At 51.7% G+C, this 27990-nt stretch overlaps 1 protein-coding gene across 11 annotated transcripts in view; it reads right to left on the bottom strand.

Moving 5' to 3' along the window:
* The window catches only part of ARSG (arylsulfatase G), a 120584-nt gene that overhangs the window by 8758 nt on the left and 83836 nt on the right, over positions 1-27990 (bottom strand). For 7 of the 11 annotated variants that reach the window (XM_081218791.1, XM_081218785.1, XM_081218788.1 and 4 more), the window contains 5 exons: positions 24124-24320; positions 22575-22655; positions 12861-12969; positions 6075-6195; positions 524-614 (listed from right to left, as the gene is read on the bottom strand). In XM_081218791.1, coding sequence (XP_081074917.1) covers positions 524-614; positions 6075-6195; positions 12861-12969; positions 22575-22655; positions 24124-24320 — 599 coding nt within the window. Of the gene's footprint in view, positions 1-523; positions 615-1258; positions 2312-5285; positions 5740-6074; positions 6196-12860; positions 12970-22574; positions 22656-24123; positions 24321-27990 lie in introns of those variants that run through there. The other 4 variants (XM_081218794.1, XM_081218793.1, XM_081218795.1 and 1 more) reach the window with 3 other exon arrangements.

Raw genomic sequence — 27990 nt, 5'->3', positions numbered from 1 at the left:
GGAGGGAGTCCGAATTCAGTTGGAAGCAAAAAGCCATTGCAAGACTTTGAGAACCATGCTGATCTGCTATCAGCTTTCTAAAATATACGTTTAAGACGGTCACAGGGTGAGCCAAGCCGGAGAGAAACTTGGGTTTGCTAAACAGACCTCTAGCATCTACTTTCTGAAACGGTCTCTTGCTTCAAAATATCTCTAAGCTCCCACTGAATGTTCAGCCAGACTGGCATTGGAAGCATAACCGTGGGATGAAATGTTTTTCACGTGAAAAAGTGGACAGTGTGGATGTGCTGGCCCAGCTCTGAGCTGGCTGGAGATCTCTGCTAATAAGGCAGAAAGGTCTTATTAGTATACCTGTAGGTACAGAGGGCCTGGGCAGGACCCTTGTGTGTTGAGCCCTCCTCCTGGGCCCGAGTTTGGGGCGGCACCATCGGAGATGCTGAGAGCACCCTGAAAGGGGGCAGCCCACATCATCCTGGAGGCTTGAGTGAGAGTCCGGGTGGGACAGGGTCCCTCAGTAACTCACCAGTGACGAAGAAGGCCTTGTACCGCTCCAGGCGGACGGTCTGAAGGGCTCCGTCCTCTCCGGCCGCCCCACTGTTGGGGTGAAACAGCACCTGGGAAAAGGGGGCAGGGCTTACAAATAAGAAAACCATGCTAGAGGCTCCCTGGAAAGCATTACTTTCTTTTTTCTTTTTTTTTTTGGCTGCGCTGCGTGGCATGCGGGATCTTAGTTCCATTGGAAGCGCAGAGTCTTAACCACTGGACCACCAGGGAAGTCTCAGCATTACTTTCTTTGTCGTGGTCCCTGTTCCCCATCACCTGCCAAACCCACCCTCTGACACCCAGCCCAGCCCCAAACACAGACACAGGCCTGTGGTCTACACCATCCAACTCCCGGGAGCCTGTGTGAAAGACCTCTTTTGCTAGTCAATTAATCGGAGTGGGTTACAGCTCTGCTTGGATTCCTAGGCCCAGTACTAGCCATGTCATCTGCAGGGTCCAGTGCAAGATGAGAATGAGAGAAACCTTGTCCGAAAATTAAGAATTTCAACTGTATAGCACAAGGAATTATACTAAATATCCTGTGACAAACCATAATGGAAAAGAATATGAAAAAGAATGTATATATGTGTATAACCGAATCACTTTGCTGTGCAGCAGAAATTAACCCAACATTGTACATCAGCTACACTTCAGCAAAATTAATTTCCTTTTTAAAAAAAATTTTTATTCACTTATTTATTTTTGGCTGCGTTGGGTCTTCGTTGCTGCGCACGGGCTTTCTCTAGTTGCGGCGAGCGGGGGCTACTCATCGTTGCGGTGCGCGGGCTTCTCATTGCGGTCGCTTCTCTTGTTGCGGAGCATGGGCTCTAGGCACGTGCGCTTCAGTAGTTGTGGCGCGTGGGCTCAGTAGTTGTGGCTCGCGGGCTCTAGAGCACAGGCTCAGTAGTTGTGGCACACGGGCTTAGTTGCTCCGCAGCATGTGGGATCTTCCCAGACCAGGGCTTGAACTCGTGTCCCCTGCCTTGGCAGGTGGATTCTTAACCACTGCATCACCAGGGAAGTCCCAAAATAAATTTCTTAAAAAGCTACTTTCTTTTAATTACTACCCCCCCCACACACACACAAAAATTAAGAATTTCAAGGTGGCCACAGCACGTGTGCTTTAAAGCAAGCACAAGGTCCTTCTAAGTGCGGGTCCCTCTGTGACAGCAGGGGTCACCCACCCAGGAGGCCGGCCCCCGCCTGAGCCCCACCCCTCAGGGTCAAGACGGGGCCTGGGACCTGCATGTTTTAGAAATATTCCCAGGGAGCCTGACACAGATCGGTGGTGATCCTTGGATCTCTTTGAAAAACAGCTTCTTCAGCATCCAGTCGACTCTCCAACTCTCACGTTTGGGCGTCTCCGTGTGATTTCTCCAGAACTGGGCACAGGCACGGCCTTCCCTCCAAACACAGATGACCTCTGACTCCGTTCTACCGCACTCAGACCGAGCAAGTCATCAATGAAGGAATCACCCTCCAACTCCACGCTTCCATTGCAGGGGGCAAGGGTTCGATCCCTGGTTGGGGAACTAAGATCCTGCAAGCCAAGTGGCATGGCTCCTCCCCAGAAAATAAAAAGAATCACCCTCCAGAATGGAAACACCTAGTTCAGGGTTCCCAAGGACAAGGTTTGGTAGAAAATAAATGACCAGCATCCTTGGCAAGTTGGTGGCTTTGGGCTGGAAACGTGAGACCGCCTTGGTATGAACCATGACCGATATATATCACTGGAAAGGCGCTTACGTGATTCAAAGTTTCCATGGAGCTAAAAAAAAAAAAATGAGAAACATCTGTTGGAGCGGTAAACAGCTGTCCCCCCAAGTTTCCCGGCTCTGAAAGGATGCCAGCGAGGGTGGGGCTCCTCCCACACCTGCTGCTTCCGTGCTCTCGTGACAGGGCCTGCCAGGTCCCCAGCCGGCGTGATGACAGCAGGCTCCTTCCAAACAGGAAGAGAAGTCGTAACTCAAAACCCTCACTTCTTCCAACCCTGAAGGAAGCCAAGCCTCTCACCACAGGAGGCTGTTTTGTTTCCTTCTGGAGAGGGCAGGAAGTGGGGGACTTGGGAAATCTATTGTCAACAGATCTAGAATGTACTCAGACATCCAGGAGATGGGAGCCCAGGCCCGAGGGTTCGAGCCATTGACATTATGGCTCAGTAACAGAAACAGAAATTCCATAAGTGGCGGCTGCCGTGTGCAGGATATTCATTTGGTGTTACCAGGCGCCACTTCCAGAATCCAAGAGCAAGCAAAGTGGCTCGCTCTCAGGAGGGCGGATGGATTTTGGAGAATTCGTATATGCCCTCCTTTTCCCCTCCGAGCAGACTGATTATGGCGTTCTTGTTTATATCAACATAGGAAGGAGGTTGGCAAATTTACACATGAATCACAGCTGAAGACATTTCCTCTCCAGAGGACACCCGGTCCGAATTTCAAAGATAACTTTATCTTCTGCAAACATGTTGCATCTTCTTGGTTGGTTGCCTTTCTTACCTGTTTGCTTTGTTTTCTTTTGTTTTGCTTTTTCAACCAGGGAGCGTCTCCTTACCTCTCTGGAGGCTGGTGCCTGGGTAGCCCCCCCAGAAAGAGGGGTCTCCCACCCCTTCAGGTCTGGGTGCACAGACCCAGGTCTCCAAAAGCCGTTAGCCTCATGCCAGCCGCTCCGGACAGCATCTTTTGCCACTAGGGGGCCTCCCTTATCCCTAAGAGAAGTGATCAGCAGTGCAGAGACCAAGACCCGACTTCCGTTTCTACAATGTATGGTCTCCAGGGATGGACCAAGCATTGTATGACTACACAGCCCCAGACTGGCCGTGACAGGACAGATGCAGAGCCATTAAGAAGCCTTCCCTTGGCTGACAATTTCTGGACTTGGTCGTGGCAACCTGGGGCTGAGGTAGGACTTGACCGGCAGTGGTGCTGCAACCTCCAAATTCCATCCGGGAAGCAGGCGAGCCTAGAGTGGGATGCCTGCCCCCAGGCTGTGCACCCTCTCCTGCCCGCTCCCCTCTCCCCCTTTGTGGTTGCCCTCGTTGCCTGGACACAGACCCCTCTAGATCAGAAGCAGAAGGGTCTGCAGGTGCAGGAATACACAGCATGGCATCAGCGACCCTAGCTGTCCATGAAGTGGGTGGTGAGACCGCTCAAAGCAGGAAGACCTATAGCCCAGCATTTGCCTGTAAACCTCTCAACGCAGGACCTGGGGAGGGTGCCAGGGCTTACGTGGCCCTAGGTTGCTTCAGCTCTCCGACTTTCCGTTACTCGTTTGCAAAATAGGGAAGAACCCAACCGCTGAGACTTTTTGCATATTGTTTTGAGATGACGGTCTAGGAGTTACTTTGAGCTTCTTGAAACTGGAATGGTTTTCTAAACCAACCCATACTCGAATCTTGTAAGCCCAGCATATACCTAAGGGCGAACACAGCTGTGTTTATTAAAATATATATGTGTGTGCTGTAGGAACTAATCAATATATTCTAATTTGAGTATTAAGGAATGTTCCGAACAAGTGGCAATGTTTAAATCTAACCTTTAAGGCTGTTATACACAGTTGGATGTCCCAGAATGATACGGTGCCTTGCATGTGATAGTTACTCAATAAATGATTACTAAATACCAAAACAAAAACAACAACAAGGGACTTCCCTGGCGGTCCAGTGGTTAAGACTCCACGCTTCAACTCTGGGGGCGCCAGGGTTGATCCCTGGTCAGGGAACTAAGATCCTGTACGCTGCACCAAAAACCAAAACCCAAAGGCAAAAAGCACGCGAATACGTGCACGTTTGTGTGTACCCACGTGTATATGTGTGCATAGGTATGTATATTTCTACAGTCACTCATGTATTTTTCCCTCCTGGCCCTCCATCAGCAGACTCGAGACAATGTACTCCGGTCTCCGCAGCGGCTGAATCTGGGGCCAGCGGCGACCTATGCTGAGCTCTAAGGTGTCTGGACTAACGCTGCAGGAGTCCAGTCCTCTGGGGCGCTGGGCCGGGCCCACAGGTGCCAGCGCCCACGTGCCTCTACCCTGGAAGGTGCCACCAGAGCTCTGGGCGAGCGGCGAGTGGCAGCTGTCCCCTCCCGGGCCACGGGGTAGCCCCCACACATCACACGTCCCCACGAAAACCCCAGCCGGTGTTGCGGCTCGTATCTGCCTCTCCTGCCGGCCCCTGGGCCCAGTCCCCTGGGGGCCCAGCCCAGCAACCGCGAAGCCCCGAAGCGGGGCCTCCGTGGGTCCGCGGGAAGCGGCAGCTTGAGAAAGACGGCGAGCCCTCTGCCGTCTGGAAACAGAAGTTCCGCGCCCGGGAGCTGGCCTCCCCCCGTGGACGGACAGCGTCAAGGAGGCCACAGTCCTTGAAGCGCTTCCTGGTGACCCCGATCATTCTGTGCGCGGCCGTGGTCATAAACACGCGGGAGCATCTCTCCGCTGACGTCGTCGATAACCCCCCAGGGTCACATACTGCGAACTCCCAGCCAGAGGCGGAAGCCACCTTCCTGCTTGGCTGTCCTGCGGGAGCAAGGCTCGGCCTGGAAGGGTCTGCAGCTCCAGGGGGTCAGATAGGCCGGGAGCAGCCGTCCTGCTCTAGAGGCCACTCCGAGCATCGTCGAGAAGCCCTGGTGCCCGCTCAGGACCAGTGTGCCGGCCGTGGGGAAGGGCAGCTTCAGGAACTGCCCCAGGACATTTGACTCACTTCCATGTGACCCGCAATAAAGCCAGAAATAAACCCTTTGATGTGTGGGTCCCTAACTGAGAAGCCGGGCGCACGGGGCCTTCCAGAAAGAGCTCCGGGTTCCGCCAGCCTCCTTCCTCCTCCCACTTCCTCTTCCTTTTGGCAAAAGTAAAACACACAGAAAGACAGGGAAAGGCCATCCGGCCTGACATTTCCTGGCTGTCGCTGCCACCGAGTGCTTCAGAGTGCCCCGAAGAGGGGACCCTGGGGGCTGGAGAGCCGTGTGTGTGCTGAGCTCTCCAGGACCAGCCCTGCCAGCCAGGGCATCTTTCGTTCATTGGTTTATTCATCCAGTTCTCGTTTATTGCACGCTGGCCGGACGCCAGACCCTGTGTTAGGTGTTCTGAGAATTCCATGGTGAGCTCCCTGACCTCGGGAAGCTTCCGTTCTGGCGGGGGAACCCCACGATACACAACTCACAGACACAGGTCATGCACCCCATCCAACAAAAATGTGCTGTGTGCCTAGGGAATGCCAGAAAATTAAATGATGGTGAGGGGGAAAAAAAGTCATTCGGTATAGGGAATAAGCCCCAATGGACGCCCACCCTACACCAAAACTGCCACATAGAAATCTGGACTGAGGAGCTGGATTGACGCAGGAAAAAGAGCGGGAGCGGAAGGACAGGTGAATCTCAAAGGAATCACCCCTCGGCAGCGGACAAACTGCATCTCCAGTGGCCACTTGCAGGCATCTTCTGACGATGGTTCTGTCTGCGCAGAGGCAGCCAGGCCCCGACGAGGGGCAGGAGTTCCGCCTCTGGAAAAGCCCAGGCGGGACACGTACCACCTCCACTTACCCTGTGCCCAGCCTGCGCCCTGCCAAACAGCACCTCCGAGGCATCCAGACCGTCAAAGTGTCGGCCTTGGGGCAGGCTGGCCCCAGCCAGGGCCACCACGGTGGGGAAGATGTCCAGCACGCTGCAGGAAGATCAAGACAGTGTTGGCCCCAGCTGTCCCCAGGCTCTCTCCCTGGCCGTGCTGGGGTCAAGAGCCGCCCAGCCCAGCCCAGACCAAGCCCCGGCAGCCTCCCATACAGCCCGCCCCCTCTGCCTACCTGTCCTGCCTTCAGGCCCCACCTGGATTTCCTACAGGAGCAGCACCCAGGCTCTGCAGCCAGGTGTTGCCTGGGCTCAAATCTCAGCTCGGCTATCTATCGCTCTAGCCCTCAGTTTTCTGTTCTCCAAAATGGGCATGATAGGGGACTTCCCTGGCGGTCCAGTGGTTAGGACTCTGCACTTCCACTGCAGGGGGCACGGGTTCAATCCCTGGTCAGGGAGCTAAGATCCAGCAAGCCTCGCAGTGTGGCCAAAAAAATAAAAATAAAATGGGCATGATAATAATAGTACCTGCCTCACTGGGCAGCAGTGTGGATGAAAGATACAGGTAATGCGCGTAGAGGGCCTGGCACTCAGTGCTCACTGCATGTCTGTGTTGTAATCACTCACAGGGACACCCCTGCAGACCCACCTAAGAACTAGGGGGCTCTAATAAAAAGGAATGAAATAGTGCCATTTGCAGAGACATGGATAGACCCAGAGACTGTCATACAGAGTGAAGTAAGTCAGAAAGAGAAAAACAAATATCGTATAATATTGCTTACACGTGGAATCTAGAAAAATGGTACAGGTGAACTTATCGGCAAAGCAGAAATAAAGTCACAGATGTAGAGAACAAACTTATGGTTACCAAGGGGGGAAGGGGGGCGGTGGGATGAAATGGGAGATTGGGATTGACATATACACACTACTATGTATAAAACAGATAACTAATGAGAACCTACTGTAGAGCACAGGGAACCCTACCCAGTGCTCTGTGGTGATCTAAATGCGAAAAAAATCTAAAAAGGAGTGGATATATGTATATGTATAATCGATTCACTTTGCTGTACACCTGAAACTAACACATTATAAATCAACTGTCCTCCAATAAAAATTAATTTAAAAATAAATACATTAAATAAAAGTTAAAAAAAAAAGAGAGAACCAAGGGGCTCTACCTGTCACCACCCAGGCCACCGCCACCTGCTGAGAGGGAACAGTGTGTGACAGGTGTCTGCAAGAGAACATTTACTTCATTTTTCCCACCCTGGGTCTCCGTGTCGCAAATAGCTAGTCTTTGTCTAGAATGCCGTCAAGTGTGACACATTCCATTCGCTTTCATTTAGCTCTGTTATTCCTGTTACAAAATAGTCAGCGTTCAGGGTGGGCAAAAAGGATACCATCCAGAAATATGAAGGAGCATCACACACATAGCCCCCCACCCGAAGGCAGCCACTGTGAACACGCTGGTGGACTTTGTGAATCTGATTTTCTTTGAAGACACGTGGTACCATTTCCCTCTACTCTAGGGCACATCTCCCTCCAGCCTGCTGTGCTCAGGTCAGACAAAAACTCTTCGGCAAGAACAGAGGGCCAGGCTAACGGAGAGTCGGTGGGGACTCGGCAGAACCAGAGGGCCAGGCCCGCGCGAGGCTGGACATCCCGGGAAAGAGGGTCCACCTGGGGCTGGGCTCATGGGGAGGCCTCCAGGCCCCACCTGCTGCTTCCCCAGCCCAGGGTCCGGGGAACGGAGGCACGCCCCCCAAGATGGGCCGCGGAAGGGACCTGCCACGTGCCCGCCTCCCCTTCTCCTGTGCTCCAGGGCTCTGTCTACAGCCCCAAGCAGGATCTCTCCCTCGACTACGGTACAGAGCGTCTCTGGTCTGCCTCTGGCTTCCACAGTCCACAGAGCCGGTGGCTTATCTCTTGCGATGCACGCTCCAGGAGCTGGCATCCCACGTGCATGCAAGTGCAAGAAGTGTGCAGTAAGCCCTTGCGGAGTACAGAACAGTCCAGAAACCTGTCCAGAGTCCAAGGTCCCTGCCACAAATCAGGCGGCCCGGAGGACTGCAGTGTAGGCTGAAGAGGCCGGGGTCGCCGGCACTGCTGCTTTGGAGTTTTCTCTCCGTTGCACCCCTAAGAGAGGCGTGCCTCCCAGAGGGGTCAGGTCAGTGCCAGAAGAACAGCGTCTGCCTTAGATGTGGGGGTGTGTGGTACATTTTCTTTTCCCGTCTTATTCCCCCCTCCGTCATCGTGAGGCTTAGCATCCTCATCATACAGCACAGAGTCTAATGTTCATGGAATCCTAGTGTCTCAGAGTCAGGCAGGAACCTCCAGAGCACAGAGGAAAGCTCAGGTCCGCGAGAAAAGCTTCTGCATCTCCAGGACTTGTCAGTCCAAGCTCAGGCTACCAAAGAGGTCTTCCTTACGTAAAGGAGGAAACCAAGCCCCCGAGGGGAGCCCTGGAGGAGGGAGATCCTCCCGGGACACACAGCCCCAGACCCTGGGCCCCTGCGTGAACTTGGAGAAAGCATCAGTCCTGCAAAGGCTACCAAAGGGACCCCGCTACTCCAAACCCTCCCTAAGAAATTGGTCCCGGGAGTCTTGGAAACCTTGGGGAAAGAGACCAAAAAACCCCAAACCTAATTTTCAAATTTCCACAGTTCATTCTAATACCTGGGAAGGCGCATTCCGACTTTCATGGAACCTCAGTCCGTTTGCCTTTGGGGTTCCTTATTCCATATAAAATACTCAAAATTATATTTTATAATTCTGTTGACATAAAGATTATATAAATATATAAAGAGGAGATATTAAGCCATGTTTCTTCAACCTAAAAGTTTTTGTTTTTGCTTCTGGTTTCAAAGAAAATGAAAAGGTCGTGTGCCCCCAGCACCACGCCTCCGGCCCCGATGGGCGAGTCGGCCCTGGGTTCTGGAGGCCTTGGTTACGAGAAGGGCCATCGAGAGCCTGCTCGCGGACGGGCAGACACGGCGACCCAGAAGAGAGCCATCTGAGTGGGTCGGCTCCAGGGGGCACACACTGCAGGTTCTGTTGCCCATGTGAGAAGATTTTCTTCATGCGGCTTCAGCCAGCCCAAGGCGCTGAAGGCTGTTCAGAGAAAGTGTGCACATTTGTGTTTTTATCCAAGGAATTGCCAACAGAACCTACGTGTGGGGACTGGGCAATTGCGAGGAGGATGCGGGGAGCTGCAGGGCTGCGAGGGGCTGGCCTGGATCTCACGGCACATGTTGATGGCACTGGGGTGCTTGCTGGGGTGCCGGGGGCGGAAGGAAGGCTGTTTCCTAGAAGCACAGACATTACATCTGGGAAGTGGCCGGTGTGATCTGAAGACGGGAAGTGAGAAGGGCCAGGCCTGCTGGAGTGTAGACTGGGGTGCGTGGGCCTGGACTCCGGGCCTAGAGTGAGGGAGAGGAGAGCAGAACCCCTCCAGACCGTGGAAGAGTGGGAACGGGCCTGGGATGTGGCGAGCGAGCTCTTTAGCCTCTGGCTGTAAGTTCCTTCCTGCGGGAAACTCGCTCTCGTTACCTCTGGGGAAAGCTAGGTGCCCACCCCTTCCTGGCCTAAGTCCCTCGGCGGAGACTAGAGAGGCTGCAGGTCCCCCAGGCCCCCGGCCTCAGGTCCCTCTGGGAGACCAGCAGGGCCCGGCAGCAACTTTGCAGGGAGCACGGTGGGGGGGGCCAGAGCCAACACCAAAGCGCGCATGTCCGTTACAGACCAGAGTGCCGTAGGAGTGCGGGTGCGGGAGGGTCCACGGCTTATCTCCCCCCATAACCCACTGCCAGATACGGGAAAGCAGTGGTGGGGGGGGCTTGAAAGGAGATGCGCAGTTGGGCCTCGCCCGGGGGGCGGTGACACCCAACCCACAGGACACCGACCTGAGCATCATCTCTTTGCAGATCCTACTTCCGGGACTCCGTTCTGTGCCTCAAGACAGCCCAGAACCAGCCGAATCCCCCTGCACATAACTGCCTGCCTTTGGGATATGGGGAGACAGCCTCGGGGTCCCCCAGCGGGTCATCCGCTCTCCGGGCGAAACAGACCTTTAGCTGTTTTTCAGATGAGATTATTGCAAGTCCTCCCTACCCTTCTAGTCGCTGTAGGCTTTGCCCCAAGAATCTCCAAGAGAGCGTTCCTCCATTCTGAACAGAGATGGGGGCCTCCCAGCTCAGATGCAGAGCAGCCCCCCTCCCCTTTTTGTACATGATCAAGAGAAATCACCAAGAGCTGTGGTTCTCAACCAACATGAGACTGTCCTCCCCAGGGGACACTTGGAGCCGCCGGGGGACGTTCTGGTTGTCACAACTGGGGCTGGGGGAGCCATGGGCATCCAGTGGGTGGAGGCCAGGGATGCTAGTAAACATCCTTAAACGCCCAGGACACCCTCCACCCCAAAGAACGGTCCAGCCCAAAATGTCAGCAGTGCCAAGGTTGAGATACCCCGCTTTAGAGTTTTAGGATCAAATCACCAGGCCCTTTTCGGATGTGCTGCCCTCCCAAAGGGATGTCAGCTCCTCAACAACAGAAGCCTTCTGTCCAATGTGCCCATTCTTACATCCCCAGTCCCTGGAGCCATGCCTGACCCATAACTGGACCCAACAATTCATCTCTGTTGAATAAACGAATTTCCCCCATTCTGCAGTTGTGTCACTGGGCTTTGGGGTCAGGGCATCTGTAAGACCTTTCTTTTGATCTTGTCACGTCACCTCGGTGCACACCTGATTATTAACACACTAGTTACGTCTAAAGGTAACCAATAGGCTTAGTGTCGACCCCTTCTCCCCTGACCCCCTAACACACCTTTCTACTGTTTCTGTATTCACGTGAGTATTTATATCAACTTGTCTACTCTCTGGTGTCCGTAATTCCATAGGCACTGGGATATTGGGTTCAGGGATCCTGGCCTCAGCTCAGAGTGGCTGAAGGGAGTTATTCTGATCTGGAAGGAGATGTATATCCTCTGGGGAATAAAGTAGTAGACTAAGTGATCGAAGAGGTGATTAAGTACCTAATATGTGGGAGTGTCTGGCTGGGCTTCCAGGAACGTGAAGCACAATAGCCTCAGTTTCTTGAATACGCATCATACCACCCTTCTCCTGAGAGCTGACCCTGAGGGAGTCCTGGCAGTCAGGGCGCTCCACCCAAGTTTGCTTTCCATGGATTCACGTGAGAAAATAGCAAGAGGGTGAACTGTATGGAGACAAACTGTCCTGCTGCAATCAGGACTAATTTAACACCAAAAATATCTAAGAGGGGCTGATCTGGTGTATCGGTAGTGTCCTGGTAAAATTCCCAGCAAATGTTACCTCGTACCAAGGCTGGCTTCCTTTGGACACTCACCAAAATATACCCTAAGTCAGTTGTCACCTCTGAAGCCCGGAATTATCAACAAAATGATGCAGTTTTATCACGGAGCCGTAGTTGACTGAAGGTGAGAACGCTATTCTCAACTGAGAAGCACGAGCTTGGTTTCCGGTGATGTCACTTGAGAGACGGCACGTCCAGCCCCGCCTGTGAACCCTTGGCCTGACTGCAGCAAGTCAGGCCCATAAAAAGCAGCCCGCCTGGCCCTCTTCCCGGCCGGCCTGACGTCACAGACTCCAGCCGGAGCTGTTGCTGTCACGCCTGCTGGCAGCATCCCGTCCCCATCCCACCACCCCCGATTGTACGGGGCTGACCGGGAGTTCCTGGCGGCCCAGAGGCTGCCAGGGACAGTACCTACTCACCCCCGACTTCGGCTGTCACCGCTGTTCACCTTTCCTTTCCCCTGGGCTTCAGTCTCCCCGCCTTCTCCCCATCACCTCCCCTCTGGGATGCTAGAGGAAACCAGTGAAGCCTGCTTTCCTCTACTGGGCTGTGTTCTCTAGGCCAGAGCCCACTTGGTTAACGGTGAAGGACCTCTGGAACTAGGAAATTAGTCTTTAACCAGAAGAAGACCTCTGAGCCTGTGAGCAAGCACCTGTGTCTACGGAGGGGCCCCCTTGTCCATGGATTCAGGGCAGAACCACGGAGAGGACGGGCCCTCCGGGTGAGTGAGAAGCCCTCGTTATAAGTCATGGCTGCAGAGCTGCGTGGTGTTGCTTTCGGGATGGCACACCACAGCCAAGTTCCATGCCAAGGAGATGGCCTCCTGGGCCGCCTTAATAAGGAGATCAGAGTAATCATGAGATGTGCTCACGTTTACAATCGTCCTTCCGTGTAGAAGCCTCTTTGCCAGAGGTAGGAAGAAGATCTTCACCCAAGGATTCATCTTTTCCTTCCCAGCCCGGTGGGTCCAGCTTCCTTCTCCCTCCCCTCGGGGGCACGTCAACATCTAGACCCCTGTCTTGTGCCATCTGATGACCAGTGACATGCTTGACAGAGCCATCGCCACGACACCTGCCCTACCCCCAGAGAAGGGATCCTTCGGGCCCAGCAGATCCATTCCCGCACCCCCGTCAGCGTGGCCCAGGCCACACGTGGTGAGGATGCTCCTGGCCTTTTTGCAGCCACTGTCTCCTCAGTGCACACCAGCACGACCCAGCACAGACGGCCACCCAGTGTCCTCTTCCCAGAGACAGCCCCCCAGAGGACGGCTTGAAAAGTGTCCCACTGCACTGTTGCTACAGGCAGCTCCACGCTGCTACAATCTGAGTTCAGGAAGTATCTGGGGACAGCTGGCCAGGGCAGGTAATGTTTGAGGTCTCTAGCCACACAAGCATCCGTGACCTTTTCCTACATCTCAAGGTAATTTGGGTCTCGTACCTTAGCAAAGCAGTGCTGGTGACGTTGACGGGGACCCTGCCGGGCCAGTAAGCCAGAGCCGGGACACGGTGTCCTCCTTCCCAGGTGGTCTGCTTGGCTGGACTTCCCCCTGTGAGAAGAGGGGAGACAGTTGGTTCTCTGGGAAAACAGTCCTTCTCCACGGGGACTCTCTAAGAGCTTCTGATAATTCCAACAAAGGAATGACTTCCTTTAGCCACGAGCTATTTTTATTCATGTAGTTAATCTCTTTCAATGCGTGCTTTTATTTTACCGGATTCAACATGCGTAACTAGCTGTGTCTGTCCCTCTCTAGGGAATCACGTCACTTAATTTCTTCATGCCACTTTGGCCACTTCAGATTGTCTGGCTTGTTTACGGACTGGCATCTGTCCTGTGCACCCGAGACATAGTAGGCGCTCAACAACTATCTGTTGAATAAATGAATGAATAAATGTGTCTTCCTACAGATCATGTTTAGGATGGAAACATAAAACTATTTGAAATGAGATAAAGGCGGAAATTCCCACAGTTATTTGATCCGCCGAACAACTGATCTGGCATAGGTTTTGTTGTTGTATTTTGTTCACTCTGCTTTACTTTTTTGTTTTCCTTTTTTTTTTTTTTTTTGAATGAATGAGCTCTTCCGATGTTGTGGTAGCTCCGACCTCTTGCCTCTCAGGGGGCGGTAAGAACAATCTACGTGCAATCTACGAATTTCCACTGGGTAATTAAAGGAATTATTGTTGTAACCACCAAGTCAAAAGTGACCACCAGTGTAACGATGACCAGAAGGCTGGAAGGGGTGAGGTCATGCTTTATGGAAACATCCTGAGTACGTGTTGCGTTGAATTAACCATGACCATGCCCATCCCTACCCCGACCTCATCCCAGCTGAGCCAGGAATTCCGCACGGTTAGCGTGTAGAGAGCCTTTCCAAGGCAAACGCTGTGTGTGTCTCACACATACCATTGTCATGCAACATCCTTATGTTTGGCTGGCGGGAACAATGATGCGGAGGGAGGGGGTGAGAAGACCAAGGCTGCCGTCACTTTGCACTCACCCTGCAGCAAACGGAACCTTTGATGTCCCTGGCCCAGCACATGACACCAGAAATGCTCGGCATTCTTGGAATTTTCTCATAACCAGCTCTGGAGTCCCCCCAACAAGGGTTGAAGTCAGAAATGATACACAGAACAACTCATGTCTATGGACCGTTTATGTTTAGGGGTGGGGCTCTCAGAACCAAATGGAGTTGTGGGGGGAGCCGAACGGGAAACTCTTTGACTTGGCCCAAGATGTCTCAAATACCTTCTTCCCGTCCAGAGCCACGCCGGCCATAAATACCTAGAGCCCACTCCCAATTATTCACGCATATGGAACAGAGACTCCAGAGCTACAGCGAGCATAAATCGCACTCCCACGTGGCCTTGGAATGCATGACTTATGCTTCAGCTGAAGGCCACGGAGCGGGGAGGGGGCATCTAACATTGCACGTGAGGGACCTCTGCAGATAATCCCCACCACCACCCATGAGGGGCGTTTCTATGGAAGCTTGGGGAATAGGTGGGTGAAAATATGGAGTCCATTTATTTGCAAGTCCACGGAGCACAGAATTCAAACGAACTTACTTAGCCTTTGAGGCGAGATGCTAAGGAAAAGTGAAGGTTTCAATTCGAAGAAACAAGCCAGTGGTTCTCAGGGTCGACCAGAAGGCCCAAGCTGGGGCCTTGCACTGTGTTAGGGCCACAGGTGTCAGAGTACAGAGTCGGCACCAGGATTGCATTTCCACCTCCAGGGTGTTTCCAGAAGGGTACACTAGCCCCTCATTAATAAATCTGCTAATTGGTCTTCACCACTAGGGGTTCTGCTCATTTGCCATAATCTTTTTTGTACTGTTCTTTTTCAGACGATTAACTTTCCTAATTCGTTTTCAGAGAAAAATATGTCAATGCGTTTGCCTTATTTCAGCAGAGGGTTGAAAGCTGGAGAGGTTAGAAGGAATTCGGCCAGTTATAAAACATGTGTACGTCAACAGAGTGGACAGTGCCCTGCAAAGAATCAGGAACTGGGACAAAGAGAGGAAAATGTTGGCTGAGAGGAGCGGCGTGGTGTGGACACTTGGGGTGCGGAGAGCAATCCCTCCTCTATGTTGTCAAGACCGGCCAGCTGGTACCTGGCTGTACCTTGGGCTCTGGCTTTACCAGAAAGACACAATTATATATTCCAGCCATGCCCGCAAGCCTTGTACTCAAAAGGAATTTATCTTAAAAGAGTCCAGAGTGTGGGTAAGCAATTATAAAAAATACATCCCCCAGAGCGTGGACACCTTCTCACTCCAAATTCCAGTATCTCATTGGCACTGCTAGGGGTGGGCCAACTTTAAAAGATCCGACCAGCATTCTCTGTGGGTCCCTAGGGTTGATGCCTGATAACCAAGTATCTGATTATCAGAAACATCTAACAGTGTTTGTTGTGGTTCATCTGCACCAGCAAACACTGAAACACACAGCAGCTGGCCCTGGGCCCCTGATGCTCTTCAGTGAGACCTGCTCCTACTAATGGAAACTCATCCTCTGTGAAACACAACGGGAACAGTAACAATAATTTCTCCTATTGATTGAGCCCTTCCTAAGCACCAAGCTAAGTGCACCTACCTATAATGCTAAGTGCTTCCCGGCATCATCTCCCTTAATCCTCAGGACAACTTTGTGAACTAAGCCCTGTTATCCTCATTCTTCAGATGAGGAGGTTGAAGCTCAGAGAGGTTAAGTAATTTGCCCAAGGTCACACAGCAAAGAAACACTAGAGGCAGGATTTGAATCCAAGTCTAACCACACAGCCAGCACCCTCAGCCATTGAACCTTCTAGGACTTTTTAGGACAGTGGTTCCCATCCCCGAATGCATATTCGAATCACTAGCTTTTAAGAAATACCCATGCCAAGGTCCCTTTCCCAGAGACTTGTGATTTAAATTGGCTGGGGGTGGGGCCTGGATACCAGTACCTTGTACAGCTCTCCTGGTGAGTTAATGTAGTGCGCGCCCGTTCCGGGCCGAGGGTGAAGAGAGCAAGGGGCAGAGTCAGAAAGCGGACACAATGCATTTTGAAACTAATTGTAGCTTATGTGCTTTTTAATGACAGGTTTTATATGGCCCACGGCTTTATAACTTTACGCCATCGGAGCGTGAATGCGACCCTACATGTTATAGTGAGTAAGGACAATAGCTAAGTCCACAAAGCCAAATAGGCACTTCTTAATTTCAAAAGCTACTCGTTAGCTGAGAGCAACCTTCATACTTTGACCAGCGCACACTGGCAACATCAAAAGGGTCCATTGCGTTTGGCTTTCTGTTGAGAAACGCAAGCCTGATGGTCATGAAAACCCATTTCGGTGCACTTGCGGTTAGTTATGACTCTAATTAAGGCAGAACCTCTTACTAAAAGCAATAAATATTTAGCCTCAGCAACCAAAATATAAACAGAACTGTGATTCATGAAACTGCTCGCTTGTTCTTCCCTGGCTACAGAAGAAAATGCCACTCCATGATGCATGGAGACAGGGGCAGCCTGCGGAAGGCTCACCACGACCTGCGCTTAGGAACAGGGGTCCTTCCCAGAAAGGACCCAAATGGCATGCTTGCCTGAGTCAGAAAGGCAGTGTGGCTAATACAGAGGTTGGCAAACTTCTTAGTACATGGAGCCACCAGAAGGACACCCAGAGATGCTGATTTAGTAAGTCTTGGGTGGGGTCTGATTCCAAGTCATTCTGACACCAGTCTCCGAGGACCAGTTGAGAAGTATTAGTAAGGTAAATGGGAGGACGCCTTCTCATGGTGAGGCCTTGAGCGGAATTCTTAATGTCACTGCATGTCCATCTCCTCAGCCGTGAAGGGGGAAATGACTGTACTGGTCTCATGGGATGGTGGAAAAGTTACGTAAGATAATGTATATAAAGTTCCAGGCAAGGTCCTTTGGCACAGTGCCTGCCACGGAAGCGCCCAATAAATGCCATCCAAAGAAACCGCAAGCAATACAAAAACAAAACAAAATTACCTACAGATAGAAAATAGCAGAAGCTGCAACCTGGCAAAACATACACTGAATTCAGCCCCCTGACAGTTTGGTTTGGCACGAATCGTATTTCTTTTAAAACTAAATTTGAATGTCGTTAGTCAGAGCCCTTGATCTGATTTACTGAGTCCCTAATGCTGGCCACAATGGACACAAACAAACAGTTGTTCGTTTATACTACCTGCCTGGCCCCTCAAGGCATTTATATTTGTGACTCGGATGGAACACGCGTGTTCTGAGGAGCACACGTTCTATAATCTTCTAAAGAAGCAGGCTTCATTTCTAAATATAAATACGTGCCTCTGCCAAGGCTGCCCGGAGCGCACACACTAGTTCTCTAGAAACACAGGGCAGCCAGGCCTCTGTTGGGGCGAAGGATTCTGGCTGCCCTGGGGCGGCCGTGAGTGTGGGGATGGGGACTTCCAAGCCCGGCAGGGGACAGCATTTGACTTCCACTGGGTCCCCAGTGGTTGGCCCTGCCCCCAGCCGGGGCCGAGAGCCCCTCCCTTGCCCCTCACTCCCTCTCCCAGTCCCCCCTAGCCCCAACCCCTCTCCGTCCCACCCCCTGCCCCAAATGGACAGGAGGCCCAGGATGTAGAGCACGCTTCCCAGTGGGAAAGGTTATGTAACCACCTGAGAGCATCAAGTTACAACCAAGGTCTCCTAGAAGCCAAGGATGCCAAATTCAACAGCGTGTTTCCTCATCACCAGGGGCGAGGAAGGAACAGTTCTGCTCTTCAAATAAAACAAGAAAAGATTTTCCAGACAGAGGAGCCGTCAGTTAGGGGACAAACAAGGTGTTGGTTCTGTCCCGGAGAGGAAATAGGTCTGGAGCAGGGAAGGGAGGGCCGGCGGCTGGGAACCAGGGGGGCCGCGGGCTCGGGGTCAGCAGCGGCCCTGCTGTGCCCCCTGGCCCCCGGTTCGGTCTCTCCTCACCCCTACAGGACGCAAGCCAAGCCTGGTGGCGCATCCTCACTCCAGCACGGGATGAAGGGCTGACTGCAGGAGACGCTGCCTCATCACATCAGCTGAGCAAAGCGGCTCAGCCAGGAAAGGGGCGGGGGCGATCCGGGGGCCCTGGGAACAGGGGAAGGCAGCGTGTGTCCTGATGTGCTGGGCCGGCTGTGGGGAGAAAGAAGCAGGGCTCTGGGTACTGTTTGTCCTGCTCCATTGTGAAAACACTGACTGTCTTCTCTCTTTCACCAGCTCGCGAGACTGGCCCCGTTTACAGCAGGATACACAGGCATCCCACTGACAAGGAACCTGCTCGAAGAAGAGCAGGTGGTCCAGAGGGACCCCCAGCCCCTCCCCCATGACCCAGGTCCCCTGGCCATGCCCCTTCCACCCAGGGCTCTGCCCACCTTCCCAGAGCCCCCAGCAGTGGCCTGGGCAGTGAGGAGAGGTTGCCGGGAAGCCAGTTTGGAGACTGAGGAAGGGGAAGTGTTTACCCCTCCGCAAAGTGCGTCTTCAGGATCTCCTGGGAAAAGAAAAAGGTAACCAGATCCAGTCCCACCACAAGTTCAAGTGCTGTGTCCCACAGATACCACATCCAGACACGACATTTGTGCAAGGCCCTGCCCCCCACAAAGGGTGTTATCTTGACATGAAGGAAATCCAGCCTCGGACCACAGTTTTCCAAACCAGAGGCCCAGAACTCTTGGGAAGTGATCCTTATGTTGTTTAAGGTGCCTGTGTACTTCAGCGGGAAAATCTTTCTCAGGTCATTTCTTCCGATTATTCTCTTTGTGGGAACCCTCCCCCCCACCCAGATTGTTTCGGCTGGGAGTGAAGAGATGGAGTTGTATGGGGGCAGTAGAGGCCAGGCACCTCCCGGCCAGTGTCCCAGTTGGCCCTGCACCGTCCCGCAAGGCGGGTCTCCACTGCCCTTACTGAGGAGGACGCAGGGCTGGAAGGGGCAGGGGCCGCCGGGCACCAGGTCCTGAGCTGAGTCGAGAATCACGTCTCCAAAGCCCTCTCTCCATCTCTCCACTCTGCCTCCCATAGATTTAGAAAGACTCAGACTGTCACAGGGGCTAATGAGGTTCTCCCTGACAACCATGGAGGGGGCAAAGACGTAAGACAGGACGTTGTGGACAGCTGAGCAGTCAGTCGGGTATAACAGGACGTGAGGATAGTGATAACGTGGGTTGAGGAATGAGCCGGGTGGTGGTCAGAGCGTGTGGCCCCGCAGTCGGTGGCTGGCCCCGGGGAAGCCCTCTGCCCTGCTCAGCCTCAGATCCCTCTCTGGCCAACAAGATAGTTGGAAGAGAGCTCGCTGAGCCCTCCCTGGCACTGTTTGAATGCGGGGAGATTCCTGCAGACTGTCACTCGCTCCCCTTTATTTATCATCTTTGACTCAACAGAAATGTCTATATATACATGTACCACCTCTTCTTTATCCATTCATCTATTGATGGACACTTAGGTCACTTCCATATTTTGGCTATTGTAAATAATGCTGCAATGAACATAGGGGTGCATATATCTTTTGGAATTTGTATTTTCATTTTCTTCAGATAAACAGTGGGATTGCTGGATTGCGTGGTAGCGTTACTTTTTATTTTTTTGCGGTACGCGGGCCTCTCACTATTGCGGCCTCTCCCGTTGCGGAGCACGGGCTCCGGACGCGCAGGCTCAGCGGCCATGGCTCACGGGCCCAGCCACTCCACAGCATGTGGGATCTTCCCGGACCGGGGCACGAACCCGCGTCCCCTGCATCGGCAGGCGGACTCTCAACCACTGCGCCACCAGGGAAGCCCGGTAGCACTACTTTTAATTTTTGGAGGACCGTGCGTACCATTTTCTGCAGCGGCTGCACCAACTTGCACTCCTTTTTGTCCACACCATCCCCAACTTTGCTTTGGATTCAGTAGGTCTGGGGTGAGGCCTTAGAATCTGCATTGCTAACAAGTTCTCAGGTGGTACTGCTGCTGCTGGTCCTGGGACCTCAGCTGATAACCCACTGGTCTAGGTCTGAAAGTTCTAGACTTGAAGGGTGCTAGATGTGGATATCCCAAATTGGTGGCTCTCAGAGTGGTCCCTGGACCAGCTGCATCAGCATCACCCAAGAGCTGGTTAGAAATGCAACATCTCCATCACCAACCCAGACCTAATGGGTGCAGGACCCCCAGGGGACCATCTACACGTTAAAGTCTGAGAAACACTGCTCTAGACCGTCATTCTTTAAAGTCGGGGCTTTGTTGATCTTTGTGTCCCCAGCACTGAGCACAGTTCCTGGCACATAGTAGGTGCTCAACAAGTAGAAGGAGATAGAAGGAAAGGAGGATACTGCCCTGCTGATACATGTGTTTCTCATAAAGTTCTTCCCTCGAAGAATGGGCTACAGTGCACAACCGTAAACTGGTTCACTATTTTAAAGCTGCCTCCTAAGGGGGAGAAGAGAAAAGATAAGGCAGGTCCTCAGACAGGAGATCAGAGGTCGTCTTCTTAGGAAACAGAAAGATCCCCACAGAGGGGCCACTTACGGACAGATTTTTATCCCCTCAACCTTGGTCTCTGTGCCTTCAGGACTTTTACTCTTGAGAGTAGAAATGATTCCAGGCTCTTCTAACTGAGCATTGAAGACGGCAGCCTGGCCCGAGGGCACCCCAGGTACAGAGAGGAGGAATTATCATCAGTGAATGCAAAAAAACCACTCCCAGTTGGCACTGTATTTCTCTAGGCTGTAGCTGCAGCTACCGGACACATTTCCACTACTTTTGGTCCTAGAGCATCTTTTCCTGGTCCAGCTCTCCAGGAAGCAGAACTAAATTACAGCGCTCTTGAACGAACTGGATGGGCCAAAGAGATCCATGCAAAGAGGAACGCCACCACCCAGAGGGATGAAGTCGTCTGGTCACTGGGCAGCACCCAGTTTCCCTGACTTCCACCACATATGTCCACACACGAGATGTGGTCACAGCTCAGCAGTCACTCACCTGTAAAGGTCTCAAGGGATCTGATCCAAGGGATGCCAGGGTAAAGCACTTCCTTCTCACAGCTAGCCGTGGGACACCCGAAAATTCTAGCTTCTAGGTAACTACGAATATTCTGCCAGACTCATGTGAAAGGGAATTCGTGTCCGATGACTTGGACACTGCTGGGGCCGCAGGTCAGAAGCCAGCCAGACAGCAGGGCAAACCCAGCCCCAGGGGGTCATCTTGCCAAGTCCACCTCTGCACCCCTCGGATACAAGCACCTTCTGAAAAATTTATTTTAATTTTTTCATTAAAAAAATTAATTTAAAGAAATTTTTAAAAAGTTTTTTTAATTGGTAAAAAAAAAAAGTGGGAATAACTACACTTAAACCCTTCCTCCCTTACCCAGAGGTAATCACTGCTAATCTTTTGTTATCAATACCTTTTGTTGCCTCTCTCAAGATTTTTCCGAGAATACATGCACTTAGTTTTATACAATAAAATCGTACTTTACATATGGTTTTGTGACCTGCTTTACTCACTGAAAAGTATTTAATGTAACTGTTTCCAGGTCAATCATATGCACCATTTTCAGTGGTTCCTTAGTGTTTCTTTAAATGCACGTATCATAATTTCTTTGAGCACTCCTCTCTTGCTGGACACTTGGGTTATGTCTAACTATTTTTCTCAAGAAAAACCTACTGCAACGAGCATTCTTTTACACACATCATTGTGCACTTGGCTTATTATTTCTTGAAGACAAATTCTTTAAAAGAGGAATTAATGCATCGCCCAGCATGAATATTTTTCAAGACTTTGGTCCACACTGCCGAATTGTCCCCAGCAGGACTGCTCTTTCAGAGAGTGAGGTCCTTTTGGGAAACCTTCCCAGCAGATGGGCGCTGAGCTGAGGGCTGAAGGGTGCTTACATAAAGAGAGGCAGTATGGTGTAGTGGGAAGATCACCAACTTTAACTTGGTAGCAAGCCAGGCTCCGTCCTCCCAAACTGTGTGACTCTAGGCAAGTTACTTAGCCTCTCTCATTCTTCAGCTGTAAGTGGAGTGATTACTACCTGCCTTTCACTAAGGTTCAGAGATAATGCATATAGAAACCTTGCATAGTTGTGCACTAAATATTTCTTGAATGAATGAAATTAATTAATGTTTGGATGGATGGAGGCATGACTTTTAAAAAAGGAAAGAGGGCTTCCCTGGTGGCGCAGTGGTTGAGAGTCCGCCTGCCGATGCAGGGGACACGGGTTCGTGCCCTGGTCTGGGAAGATCCCACATGCCGCGGAGCGGCTGGGCCCGTGAGCCATGGCCGCTGAGCCTGCACGTCCTCCACAAGGGGAGAGGCCGCAACAGTGAGAGGCCCGCGTACTGCAAAAATAAATAAATAAATAAAAATATAAAAGGAAAGAAAAGCAAGGAGGAAGATCAAGGACATGAGGATGAAGGTAAAGGCAAAGCATACTTGTTGGGCTGGCCTGTCAGCGGGCTGATGCCCTGGGAGGGAAGGAAAGGGAACCCCCCCGGGTGAACACAAGCTTTCTCCACTCCAAATTGTTTCTCTTATGGGAGCCAGTGGCTGTGAGTAACCTGTCCCTATTTCACAATGATGTCCCAAGACCCGGCTATAAACTGGTCCTCCCAAAGGCCGGATCTCATGCCCCAGCCTGGACTCAGCACCCGCGGGGAGATGCCCCAACCCCAACTGTGAGCCTCTACCTTGACGAGTTTGCCACGATCCAGTAAAGGGCCCCATGCTCCCTGCCAGCTCACACTTCTGAGCCCACGGGCCATTGTCTCCTAGAAACCAAAAAAAACAACACGCAGCAGTCAACAGGCTGGAGGATGCTTCTGCCCGGTTCTCTCTCTCTCGGGTCCCACATCCCTGTGCACAGCAGGGGACTGGAGAGAAAAAGGACCTGTGAAAACAAATGCAACCCTACCCTTGAAGGACCTTTTAGAGGGAGCTGCCTCTGCTGGGCTTTCCAGAGAGGTTGGCTGTCCTGCCCCGAGCTCGCACCACACTTAGGCTTTTGCCTTTGGATATGGGCTCAGCGATTCCATTACCATTATCTTCAGCCCAGCAACTTTTTCTTTTCTTCCTTTTGTTTTTTGTGGGGTTTTTTTGGCCGCACGGCACGTGGGATCTTAGTTCCCCGACCAGGGATCGAACCCGTGCCCCCTGCAGTGGAAACACGGAGTCCTAACCTCTGCACCACCAGGGAAGTGCCCCAGCAACTCTTTCTTGAGCCCCTATAAGGCACACAGTGCTCCACATACATTATCTCCTGATCCCCCAATGTGCTATGGAATAGATTTGACTGTTAGCTTGATTCTGCCGAAGAGGAAGGAGAGGCTTACAGAGGTTAAAGTAACTTTCCCGGCACTTCCCTGGTGGTGCAGTGGTTAAGAATCCGCCTGCCAATGCAGGGGACACGGGTTCGAGCCTTGATCCGGGAAGATCCCACATGCTGCGGAGCAACTAAGCCCGTGCGCCACAACGCCTGAGCCTGCGCTCTAGAGCCCGTGACCCACAGCTACTGAGCTCACGAGCCACAACTACTGAAGCCCACGCGCCTAGAGCCCGTGCTCCGCAACAAGAGAAGCCACTGCAGTGAGAAGCCCATGCAACGAAGAGTAGCCCCCGCTCGCCGCAACTAGAGAAAGTCTGCGGGTAGCGACGAAGACCCAACGTAGCCAAAAATAAATAAATAAATAAATAAATAAATTTATAAAAAATAAAAAATAAAGTAACTTTCCCAAGAGTAGAGATTCAAACCCAAGTGTCCACCGCTCTCGCTCCAGACAGGGACCCGAGACCAGTGATGCCTGTGTGGGCCCTTTAAACAGCTCACTAGTCCAGCGCCACTCAGCCAGAAGATGTGACCTGCTGACCAGTGGCAACCTTTGGGATGGGGGAAGACGGTAAAGAAGGACTCTTGGAATCGCCCGAGGATTACAGAGGTCTACAATGTCAAAGTCACTCATTAACAATTAACAGCAACACCCAGATGGCCCTGATCAACAGCCAGGGGGCCAGCAGGGGGCCCGCCCTCTCTGTGCAAGCCTTTCCAGGGGCACAGCCCTGGTGGCCCCAATGGACAGGTGCTCAGCACGCAGGCCAACGAACGCGAGCAGGGCCCCAAGTTCAAGGCAAGCCCCCTGCCCAGCTGAAGAGGGTCACTCCCCCAGACTCTGCTCTTGTGTGGGGCGCGTGCGGGGTTATCCATTAGATCCCAGGGAGGCTGGCTGGGTTTTACTACTTCACCTGTAAACCAAAGGAATGTGTTGTTTTTAGCTGTGAGGTCAACTTTGTCCTTGATCTGGCCCACGAGGCTGTCCATCTCCCGGAGAGCTGCGCTGTACGGCCTTCGACCCCCGGGTTCTGCTGACAGCAGGTTCCTGGACAGGGGCACATGCATGTGGGCCAGGCCCACATAGAGCAGGAAGGGTCTTCCGCCGGCACTGAAACGAGAGAGCCGGAGGTGACTCTCCAGAAGGGTCCCGTGGCCTCAGAGAAGAGCCCAGAACCCCTTCCACCCTGTGTGCTCAGGAAGTACACATCCGTCTACAGCCTGCAAAGGCAATGGGGGGATAAAGCTAGTTAAAGACTGAGAGTAATTGTAATACTCGCTTCTGCCCTTTAACGTTTACCGAGAGCTTATTAAACATGACTCACGTTCCTGAATTCATCCTCATAAAACCCCCCAAGTTCCCTTTTCCGGATGAAGCGTCAGAGGCTCAGGGAAACGGAGAGACTTACCCAAGGTTAGTAAGCGACCAAGTCTGGGTTTAAACTAAGGTCTGGCTGAGAGCAGAGCCCTGGCTCTTAGCTTCATTCTAACGACCAGTGCAAACATATTTTTAAGTTTCAGCTGCTCCTTCGCAGGATCCAGGCCATCGTTTCCATTCCCAGCCTTGGCTCTTTCTAGGAGAGGAACGGATGACTGAAACGGACCACAGGGAATTCCAAGGCCATAGCTGGGAACGTCTAGATCAAGGTCCTGGTAGAGGCCAGGCTCCCGGCTGCCCCTACTCTGATCCTGCAGGTTCCCCTGGGAGGCCTCTGCTTCCTGCCTGCTCCCCACCTGCATTCCCAGGCCAGGGGCAGAGTCAAGGGCAGCAGCAGGGACCCTCGGGGAGCCCCTTCCCACAGCCCACCCCTGTGTGGGGTCTTTCAGAGGACACAGGGAGGGCAAGGGGGAACTTCAGGCGAGTCCATAGGGTGGTAACAGAAGCGCAGCTTTTTTACACCAGGCCACCTGGACACTCGACTTTCAAACTGGCCTGAGCGTTCTTGGCTGCCCCCGATTCACACCACCCCACATCAAGCTCTCTGAGTCCCCCAGCCTCAGCTCTGCACCAAACCTGGCCCTGGAGACGCCCCTGCATCCCAACTCCCAAAGTCCCCTGATTGGGACTGTACTGCACTCAGGTCTCTTCGAAGGACAGAAGATGCACGTCCCAGACGGTGGCCTCTCCTTCCCCATTCTAATCAACAATCTCTCTGCAACATTTCACGAGCTGTGTTGTCCATGTCCACGAGTCAGGAGTGGCTACTCTGATTTCAATTCACGAAAATGAAATAAAGCTAAGAATTCAGTGTCTCACAGGCTATACCATGGATGAGGCTTGAAGACATGATGCTCAGTGAAATAAGCCAGTCACCAAAGGACAAATATGGTGTGATTCCCCTTATAGGACGTACTTGGTGTGGTCTGCTTCATACAGACAGAAAGTAGAGCTGTGGAGGCCAGGGGCTGCAGGGAAGGGAAAACGGGGAGCTGGTGTTTAACAGGTACAGAGTTTCAGTTTGGGAAGATGAAAAAAGTTCTAGAGAGGGATGGTGGGGATGGTTGCAGAACAGTATGAATGTACTTAAAACCACAGAACTGTACACTTAGAAAGGTAAATTAAAAAAATAGGGAGGGTGGGAAGGGAGGGAGACGCAAGAGGGAAGAGATATGGGGACATAGGTATATGTATAACTGATTCACTTTGTTATACAGCAGAAACTAACACACCATTGTAAAGCAATTAAACTCCAATAAAGATGTTAAAAAAAATTTTTTAATTGAAGTAGAGTTGCTTTACAAAGCTGTGTTTGTTTCAGGTGTACAGAAAAACGATTCAGTTATACATATGTATATTGAAAAGGAAAACTTTATGCTATGTATCGTTTACATCTATCTATCATCTCTCATCTCTCTATTATCTATCTGTCTGTCTGTCTATCTCTCTATGTCTAACTCTTTCTCTATCTGTCTATCTGGTGTCTCAGTTGCCTGAGCCACATTTCCAATGCTCAGGCCAGTGGCTACCATCCTGGACAGCACAGAGAGAACCTGTCCTTCCTTGCGGAGAGCGCTATTGCATGTATGTAGGGCGTCTGTGGCCTGATCTCCCAAAGGTGATCATATACAGTTGTGTAGGGTGTGCACCGTTCCAGCATGAGGACATCCTGCTGAGAGAGCAAATGGGAGTTCAATGCCAGCCCACAATCCACTGGACGAGCTGGGTACTCTGGCACAGGTCAGCATACACTCAGCGGCGACGCCTTGTCCTAACCTGCACGTGGATACCACATGGCAGCAGCAAGCTGGATGGAGCTGGCTCGGATTTCGGGAATTTTGCAAGCCGGTTGTTAAACATGGCTGCCATTAAAAATGAAATGAAATCAACTTACCATTAAATAAATGATGTGAAAAACAAAGGTGGGGGGGATAAATTGGGAGACTGGGGTTGACATATACACACGACTATGTATAAACTAGATAACTAATAAGGACCTACTGTACAGCACAGGGAACTCTGCTCAATACTCTGTAAAAGAATCTAGATGGGAAAAGAATCTAAAAGAGAGTGGATATATGTATGTGTATAACTGATTCACTTTGCTGTACAATAGAAACTAACACAACATTGTAAATCAACTGAAAAACAACAACAATAAACTTGCATGATTTATCACATCCTAATTAGTATACCACAGTTTACTATTATCTGTGCCCTGGAGTTTATTTTGCGGCCACTGCATCTGTGCGGTGGGAACACCATATGATGGAGTGCTACTGCACATCTCTCCCAGCCCTACGGTCAGCGACATCTCATTGGTATCTTGAATTCAGCCACAATGAGAGTATTTACGCCACAGAAATGGGCAAATCAGAGATTTTTTTTCCTTATTTACGCCACAGAAATGGGCAAATCAGAGCTTTTTTTCTGAGTGCTGGTTGTTAAACCTTTATCCGCTCATAGCTACCTATGGGCTGGGGGCGTGGTCCCATCACCCACCCTCTTCCCACCCCCATCATTATCCTGCAATCTCCCACCCATTATCAAAGTCCTGTTAGCACCCTGGGCTGTGAAGATGAGGGAAGACGGGCATTGGAGACCGGCATCCGAATCCCTGGAATTTTATCTCCTGGTCGTATGACCCTGGGCAATTCACTTAACCTCTGTCGTCTCCACAATGGGGACAGCTATGCCTCCCTGATACAGCTGTGAGTATTTAATGCCATAGTGAGCTTTTCATAAGTGGTACCCTTTTATTAATAAGTATGAATAATACGAGCCTGCAGTGGTAAGCATCCATGGTACCCAGGGGAGCACCTCTCTCCCTGCATCCTGACACCATACTGGAACTCCTAAAGATGGCATGTTGCAGGAACCACACAAACTAGCTCCCTGGGGGCATCTATCCCCCGAACCACCCCTGTGCTGAATGGCAAATACAGAGTGGAGGATGGGCAGTTCTCTGGTGGCCTGGTGGTTAGGGTTCTCTGGGCTTTCACTTCCATGGCCCGGGTTCAATCCCTGGTTGGGGAACTGAGATCCCAGAAGCCACGTGGCCCAGCCAGAAAAAAAAAAAGTAGAGGAGACTTGGTGCTTTAAAAAAAAAAGGCCAGTTATAAGGCAGTATGATTTCATTTTTATTTAAATATAGATATATGCATGTGTGTGTGTGCGTTTATTCACCATCACAGAAGGAGGCTAGAAGAACATGTTCAGATTTAACAAAAGGGGTTAAGATAGCAGAGGAATTAAGACGCTGGAGGAGACATTCCAGCAGAGGGAAGGTGGGGCGTGGTGTGGAGATGCACAAGGACTGAGACCTGGGGGCTTCCCTGGTGGT

The sequence above is a fragment of the Mesoplodon bidens genome (genome assembly GCF_964165515.1).
Source record: "Mesoplodon bidens genome assembly, chromosome: 19".
Classification (NCBI taxonomy): domain Eukaryota; kingdom Metazoa; phylum Chordata; class Mammalia; order Artiodactyla; family Ziphiidae; genus Mesoplodon; species Mesoplodon bidens.
This window is presented reverse-complemented; position numbering and strand designations above follow the sequence as displayed.